Source organism: Drosophila takahashii, chromosome 2L (genome assembly GCF_030179915.1).
Source record: "Drosophila takahashii strain IR98-3 E-12201 chromosome 2L, DtakHiC1v2, whole genome shotgun sequence".
Classification (NCBI taxonomy): domain Eukaryota; kingdom Metazoa; phylum Arthropoda; class Insecta; order Diptera; family Drosophilidae; genus Drosophila; species Drosophila takahashii.
The window spans coordinates 15526890-15535488 of NC_091678.1; the positions used below are offsets into that span (position 1 = coordinate 15526890).

The 8599-nt window shown below is 42.9% G+C and overlaps 1 protein-coding gene across 8 annotated transcripts in view; it reads left to right on the top strand.

Annotated features, from left to right (window-relative positions):
• The window catches only part of Slob (Slowpoke binding protein), a 37673-nt gene extending 29861 nt beyond the window's left edge, over positions 1-7812 (top strand). For 3 of the 8 annotated variants that reach the window (XM_070214771.1, XM_070214769.1, XM_070214764.1), the window contains 3 exons: positions 14-156; positions 3254-4370; positions 4964-7812. In XM_070214771.1, coding sequence (XP_070070872.1) covers positions 14-156; positions 3254-4370; positions 4964-6235 — 2532 coding nt within the window. In that variant the 3' untranslated portion in view covers positions 6236-7812. Of the gene's footprint in view, positions 1-13; positions 157-1844; positions 2195-3253; positions 4371-4963 lie in introns of those variants that run through there. The other 5 variants (XM_070214787.1, XM_070214768.1, XM_070214786.1 and 2 more) reach the window with 3 other exon arrangements.
• Positions 7813-8599: the final 787 nt, after the last annotated feature.

Sequence of the window (8599 nt, forward strand, 5' to 3'; positions counted from 1 at the left end):
ACTTTCGTTGCAGACAATTAAGCCGAGCCTCAGCAGGTCCACCCTGAACCTGCTGCAAGCGGTAAAGAAGCGCCAATGCGCCTCCCTGGGTCATTCCTTGAGTGAGGCCAACTCGCCCTGCACGCCCCCCTCGACGCCGCACGATCGACGCACTGGGTGAGTTTTGCCCTTTAACCCGCCGACGTGGCTCTTCCACCTAGAAGCAAAATTTGCAAATTATACTCTGTCAGTCACTGGCATATCTCACATACATATTTCCCTCACCACACACACACTGACTCATACACGGTTCATCCTCATGTTTTTCGGTGTGAGAGGAAAAACAAGTCTTGTATGCTCATCAAGAAATTAGCAATTCGGTGTAGGATTAGGTTTTTCCTGATGTAACGCCAACGAGAAGGGAAATCCGAGAAAAGAATATGATAAATTTGGCTATAGATGGTTTTGTAGACAGTACAAATTTATTTATTCGCTGCTTATAAGGCAATCTTAGACACTATATAATTTATCTTAGTGCTGAACAATGTTAAGTTTTCTTTTATGGTTTTAAGTAGCTTTACAAATTACAAACGCCCTTAAATTTGATATTTTTCTAGAGCCTTTGTTTATTTTGCATATTAACTAGTCTAAATTTTTGGGGGTCTGTAGAGCATAAGGACTCCATTTAGTCCCTGAACAAAATTTACAAAGGCACCATAAACTGCAACGCTGCATCCCATATGCATAGGCCACATGTTGGGCGCCATATTTTTCTCTCCACCAGAGTCGCAAATTCTGATAAGTAAGCGAAGAATAATGAACAGGTCGTCAAGGCTCTAAAGTACTTTGGAATTGTAATGAACCAAAATACATTTTTAGCAAATACAAGAAAAATAGACAAAATTGAGTAGACGCAGCACAATCACAGGTGGGCCCCACGTTGGGCGCCAATAAAATCCTCGCACGGACCTGCTAATCCAGTTGGTGTGCACTCACATTTTGGGCTAATAAAGAGAAAAGCACACACACATCCGAGGAGATGTTGAACAAAAAGCAACCAGAATTGGCGAGCAGAGGAGAAAAACTAACGCTGCGAGCCAAGGAAAAGCGGAAAATGTTGCCATAGGCTGTACGATGTGCGTGTGCTTGTGCGTGTCTAAAGGTAATTATGATAATGTCCTGGACTCCGCGCAGCCTGACCCATCCACCCAAAACCAGAATTCAGAATTTAAAATTATGCATACAAGACGGGAGTATAATTGAGTGATAAAAACGAGGGAAACAAGAGAACTAGCAAGAGAAAAAGTCCCAAAATAATAAATACAGGAAAAAAGTGCTCATTTGCTGCCTCATGTATATTTAAGCATCTCTGACCCCGTGTAAATTTACTCTGCTGCCTAACAAAAAAAATTAAAATTATTTAATTAAATACTCAAACGCATGTTTTACTTTCATAACAATTAACAACAATATATGTAGTGGAGGATTTTTTCAACTAAAGTATTTTTTCCGTATGCAATGTTTTACTCTCTCTTTCTCTCCTACCGTACCGCCTACTACTACTACTACTACTACTCAACTTTGTTGTGTGTGTGTGTGTCTATCTATCTTAGTGTTGCGAAAGCGCCCAGAAATCCGTTACCGTTGCAGTTCCCGTTACAGTTGCCGCTACACCAAACCCATCATCTACTACACACATACCGATCCGCTCTTGAATGTCTCTCAACGTTCATTTTTGTTTACATTACCTATGTGTGTGTTTTGTTTTTGATTTACAAACTCTTGCATTTCTGCATTTGTTTATTTACATAACCCGTTCGACTAACAAAAACCAACAACAACAACTACAACTACAAAAACAACAGTGTTCTGCCTGCGCCCTATGAAGTCTTTCGTATGTACTAAACCCAACCAAATCGAACCGAACCAAACCAAAACCAAAACCGAAACCAAAGAAATCCGAACCCAAACCCAAAAACCAACAATGAACAACTCACAAAAAGTATCTCACAATTAAATTTTATAAAACGAATATCGTGTGAAATAAAACCCAAATGAATACCTGAATAAAATTAAATAAAATCAATATACAAACCAATAAAGCAAACACATCATTTTTTGTACGAAAATCCAAGTTTTTATACCAGACGGAAAATTAAACTAAATGCTGCAAAATAAACAAAAATTTCTAAAATGTTTGTTGTAGCCAAATGTGGTAAGTGGCAAAATTTTTGTATGCTCGAACCACCACGTAAAGCTGCACCACCCAGCAAGCAAACCACTCCGCACCACCAAATCGAAACTGCATCGAAGGAGGGCCAGCAGAGTACATAGAATATATATATTTATTTATTTAACATGTGCAAACCACATTATCCAACGCCTTTTGTTTACTTTTGTTTCTAGCTGTGCTGGTTGGCATAATAAAACTTTAACGTTTTCCTTGCTATTTGCTAAACTCTTTTCAATAAATCCCATTTATCCAGCTTGTAATTAAATCGTTTATGTTTGTGTTTATGTTGTTTATTGCATGCCCTAGAGAATATGTATGTATTTGGAAACCATTTGATTCGGCCCGACGAGCTACGTATTTCAGGTCAATTAAGATTAAATATAACAATATATTTTAAACTTTAGACTAACAATTCACTAAAGTATGAATAACTGTAGAAAGATAAAATATGACATTTAAAAGTTCATTAAATTGTTTATGGTTATTGAACAATATATTTTATATCCTAAGGCCCCGAATTAATTTTTAAAGTCAATTATAACTCAGTTTTATTGCAAAGCAAACTTCTGAACGGCAACCTAGACACTAGAAACATGCAACATCAGTATATCATATATTTGCTCCCTAATTGAGTTTACCACACTTTGGGATATCCATGCCATGACTAGAAACTTTTGAACTACATCGGCGTAGCGGCCATTTTTTGGGTCACTAATTGAGTTTTGTGGGAGCAGCCTGAGAGCAGAGCAGGCAACTTGAGCTTGATTGAAAACACGCACGTATTGACGCTTCTAGTGCAGCACACTTTCGCAGACATACTCGCAATCCCAATCCCATCAATGCATTCATCGCATACAATGACATGCCATGGCTTTTCTGCATACCCGAACACAAAAGAATATCGAATCAGGTGCCGGCAGCGTTGCCGGATCGGATCAAAAAAAGAAGGGAAAATTCTGAAATTTCTGATTGTTATTCTCTGCCCTTTTCCTCCCCCACAACTTACTTACCTTTCCTGCCCGGCCAACGCACCACCCTCAGTATCAGCCGAACAATGGACTCATTTGACATATCAAGCGACTCGGAGGAGGGTCTTCTGGAGGAGATTGTCGTCGGTGGGAGCTGCCATCGGCAGCACTTGCTCCGCCTCCAGCAGTGGCACTCCGCCCACTCGTATGTCCACCCCTACGCCTCGGAGTCGCCCATCCACTATTGTGACCCGGCGGCCCTCTATTCGGACGATAATAGCCAGGAGTACCAGGGTCAGGACCCCCAGCCGCCGACCATCCGCTGCAGCACGAGCAGTCAGAGCAACCTGAATGTCCTGCTAGCCGAGGGCGCTGTGGCCGAGGTCTATGAGGAGCATGAGGAGCAGGAGGAGGATGACTTCGAGCCGGAGGAGGAGGCGAGTGGCTCCTCGCAGGGCCCACAAAGGCTTCAGGCTCCGGCTTGCAACTCGTCGGCAGCTGGGGCCTCCTTCAACCACCAACTCACTGCCGACATGTGCAACTACAAGAACTCGAAGAGCCGGCGGCTGGAGTACTCCCTCAAGTGCCTCAAGTACGGGCGCAGCAATCCCTCCCAGGACTCGGCCTTTGGCTCGCTGACCGACAACGACCTGTCCATCGGTTCGTCCAGCATTCGGCTGAGCAGCTTCCAGTCCATCTCCTCGCCCATCGACGAGGGCGTGGAGGATGTCATCATAGCCACCACCACGGGCGGCAATGAAACCTGCCTGGAGCTGGCCACCATTCCCCGGAGCATGGTCTCCCAGGACTCGGCCATATCCTCGCCCTGTCGCGAGAGTTCGCCCAACAACTTTCTGCACATCGACGATGCCATGTCGGGAACGGGATCCACTTCATCCGGTTCGAATTGCGGCTCCTACGGAAACATACGTCCCCAGCAGTTTCCCGTCTCGCTCTCACCGAAGATTTTGGTCACCGCCACCAGCAATTCGAGCAGCTCTTCCCTGGCCTTCACCAGCAACGCCGGTCAGCAGGGTCAGGGTCAGGGTCAGGCCCAAAGCCACGGACAGGGGCATCCCCAGCAGCAGTTCGATCCGCCCAAGATCCTGGTCAATGATCAGAACTCGATCTACACCACATCGCCATCGAAGCGATCTGGAATGATAGAGGTGTTCTCCCAGAAATACCGGGTGAGTACTATTCTAAGTTATATTTAAATGCACTAAGTCCTTACCTTGAGTATCTTAAAAGTTAGGAAATAAAGGAAAAATAACAATTTAAAGCTCAAAAAAAAATAGTAGCACAAAAACTCTTGAGCATCTTTGAGTTAATTTTAAAACAACTACATCAAAAAAAGAATTTTAAATTACATAAGATTACATTTTTATATTTGGAAAATTCGAATAAAAAATCCTTAAAAACAACAATTTTTTCATTGAAGCAGTAAGTATGTTATGCTATGAGAATGTATTTTAGAGGAATTGATTTAGTTATTTTATGCTATTTATCAAATAATATGGACTTTGCTACCAATACTCCCCTGTATTAACTATAGGATTTTAATGACCTCCTGTTATGTTTTCTTAGCACTTTTGATTCCAAAGGCTACGGTAAATTTTGTATTAGTTTTAATCGAAAGGCAAATTATGTTTTTGTTATAACATTAAAAAATATTTTTACTGCTTTTTACAAATAAGTTACTTAACTTTACAACTAGAGTTGGATTGTTAAATGTATTTAAGCCCTGAAAATGTTCTTGCGGTGTGAATGAAAGCTTAATTAGTGTCCCTTCCAGGTGAGCTCCTTCGAGGACATGTCCCCGAAGAGAACCTCCGACAAGCAGCACCTGAAGCACGTGAACCGGCTGGCCTTTCGCTCCTTGGAGGAGGAGCGCAGGATCGACAACGCCTTCCTGCCGATGGCGGATCGCACCCATTCGGACAATCGCGTGAACATGCAGAGCGAGAAGTACAAGAAGCTCACGCACGCTTCCTTTCGCATCAGCAAGGGTCAGGGTCAGGACTCGCCCACGGCCACGCCCACCAGCCAAACGCCCCCCGGCCAGCCGGGCAACTGCATCGAGATGCAGCGAACCGGAAGGCAAACCCTCTGGCGGGACAGCAAGTTCTACCGGAAGAACCGGATCGCCAAGAGCAACGACTCGCTGATGGAGAACAATCCGTCGCCCAGGATTTCGCCCTGCTCGCTGCGGGACAATCAGTACGAGAGCAGGAGCAGCTCCCAGGCCAGCCGGAGATCGCTCAGCGGAAGCCAGCAGATGCTGAGTGTCACCACCAGTTTCTGCGGCAACGGCGGTGGTGGGTCGCGAAACTCGGCCAGGTATTGCAGCTCCAAGAGCGAGGACCTGGGCGAGTCCTCCGACTATCTGCGGGTCATGGATGCCCGCAAATCGTACTCCGAGCGGCACCTGGTGCGGCTCAAGCAGACGGCCATCAACAACACGCACAGCGAGGACGAGATGAGCTTCAACGATGACAATAATCCGACGGTATCATCGCAGGGGGGACAGGGGTTACGACAATGCGGAGCCCAGTACAATCAGAAGGAGCACCACCAGAAGCACCACTATCAATCGGGTGGCGGTAGGTGGAGCAGCAGCTGCTCCATCGGCGGCCACCTGAAGACGACCAATATCAAGACCACCTCGCTGTCCGCCCAGTCCAGCCAATCGAATTTAGTGGCCCCCTCGACAACTGCCAGCTATCGCACGCCCTCCAAGTCCCTCGACCAGAGCATCGCCACCATTGCCATCCCGAGTGTCCAGGCCACCCACAGCACCGCCCAGAAGAAGCAGCAGAACAGCAGCAGCACCACCACCACCAGCAGCGACAACAGCAGCACCACCAGTTCGGTGGACGAGTCGCCCTCGCGTTTGACCCTCAGCGGTGCCGATCTCTCGCGGATCTTCGTGATGGACATGGACGAGGCACCCGGCAGCACTTGCAGCGAGGAGAAGACCCCGCTGCTGGACAGTGTGGAAATGTCCCCGATCAGTCCAACCGATCCGGAGCAACCCGACCTCGACAAGCTCTAAGGGGCCGAGGTCCTATATGAATACTATATACACGACGCACACACTCTACAGACACGTTTTGAGCAGCCGAAATGCAAAGCATGTGATAAAGAAACCAAATATAACAGAAAACGAACGGGGAACCATAAAGTTATAGAACTACTAGGCTAGGTATGAGATGGCAGGCAGGGGAGGTGTTTTAACAGTGTTATGGGGAAAGAGGAATTTATTTAGGTTCTAAAGAATATTTCCCTTTTATATTGATTATAAATATAAATTTTAAAAAATCCACTTATTTGTATTAAAATATTTTTAGAAAAATTCTTGAAAATCCATTCTCAATTTAAAGCCCCAATTAATTATATTCCCTGACCCCATAATATTCGACTTCAACTCCTTTCTTTCCCCAAACACTCTTTTCCAACACTTTCCCCTCTGCCAGTGTTGGTTAAGGTAAGGCAATTCTATTCTTGGTTCAACACAAACACGTACACCCACTCAAACTTACACTGGAAAATATAAATGGGCTGCTCCCGCCTTTGCTAAATCCACACTCAAAGCTTTCTTCTGGTAACAATAATATTTTTCTCTTTATATTGAACTTTAGCCGGTTGCTTTTACAGCAATTCGAAATTAACTAGCATATTTCTTCACTGAAGCTAATCTCTAGACTGCTAAGCCACAAGACAACACAGAAAAACCAAAGGGGTTACCATCCCGCTGATTAGTTGTTTTTTTTAAACAAAACCAAAAGGGAAAACCGTTTTCGAATTATACGGAATTATACAATTTACTTGGTAGTTAATTGAATAGTTAAGACTTGAAAGCTTCGCAGCTTGGCGCATTGAAAATGTTTTACTGTAGCCTAAAATCGTTTTAAGCTCCCAGAGGGGCGTGTTTTAAATATAAATTATAAAAAGCATATTTTAGGGAACTTAAAAACCAGGAAAATAACTAAAAGAGCAAACTAAGCCAAAGACAGTTTAACCATTGAATGGAAAATCCAAGGCAGAGTTGGAAGTACGCGAGATATAACGAAAGAGTTAAACATTTTTTATTCAGTTGCTTTTGTTCAGAAATACCACATTAGCAAGCACTTCAATATCGCAAAGGAAGCATAAATTTTACCCCATAAGAGTTAAACATTATCGTATGAAACCGTAAACGATATAACAATACAGAAATGCAATCAAATTTACTAAGATATCGCAAACGAAAATATCACAAAAGCCACACACAATCGAACACAGAATAAATATCTCACTAGCGATCATATATATAGAAGGTAATATTAGACGCACGCACTTAACTATGACGATCCAGATTCGAATCCCGGTCCAGAACCCAACCCCACCCGACATATTTGAAGAACTCAGATGATCTGCCACAGAGTCGCCCTTAGTTTGATTATTCGTAGTCGATGAATGCGTAGAACATTGTTTACGGGACCCTCTAGAATGTATATGTATGTATCCCCAATATTGTGTAAGTTCATTTTGCTTGGAATTGTTTGTGTATACACGTATGTACTCCCCAAGTAACTCCCGAAAACGGAGAAGCCCTAGAGATCTAACAAATAAACGAGAAAACGACATACATTCAGGAGTTTTATTTGAGCTGTAAAGAAATTAACTATTACAAGGATTGGTAAGGATAGTAAATTACAATTGTTAGGTGTTCCGAGCTAATCAAATTGGCAAATTTTGTCTTCTATAAACGGTGTCCAGCCTTCATTATTTTACAATCGAAAAGAGAGTCCAATGGGCTTCCCAGAACAATTTTTTTGTTCCATACTTTTTGACTACCAAAAATTCTTTCATTTTTCACCCGTGTGGGGCGCATGAGTCTTCCTCAATTGGTTAAAAATGCAATTTTTAGTAAATAACAAAACAAACCTTTAATCGTTATTTAAATACGTATTAATGACTTTTCCCAATATGATTTCCTAAATTTTTGTTTGTTTTGGAATTGACCAAAGGATCCATTATCTCGTATATTTTGCCCGAAAAATATAGGATTGATAATTTGTTTAATTGTTTTAATGGTAACTTCTAGTGGAGTACATGAGTGCAATGGGGGATAATTCCATCCCCATTTAAGTAAAAAGTGACAGAATGTGGTATTCAAAAGTGGACAACAAAAAATTTGTTCTAAGAACGATAACTCCTCGTTTCTAAGTTTGAATTTTCTCGTATATAAAAACTAGTCATTATTCGAAAAAAAATGCGATTTGGCCCATTGTGCAGTTAGTGAGGACAAAATCCTAATCTCGTAAATACTTCTCAGCAGTCACTACAACCTTTTTAAATACTCTACATTTTACCCAACGCTTACATTGTTTCTACATTCTACGCCGCCAAGTGTCGTGTCGGATCGTCGAAAAGA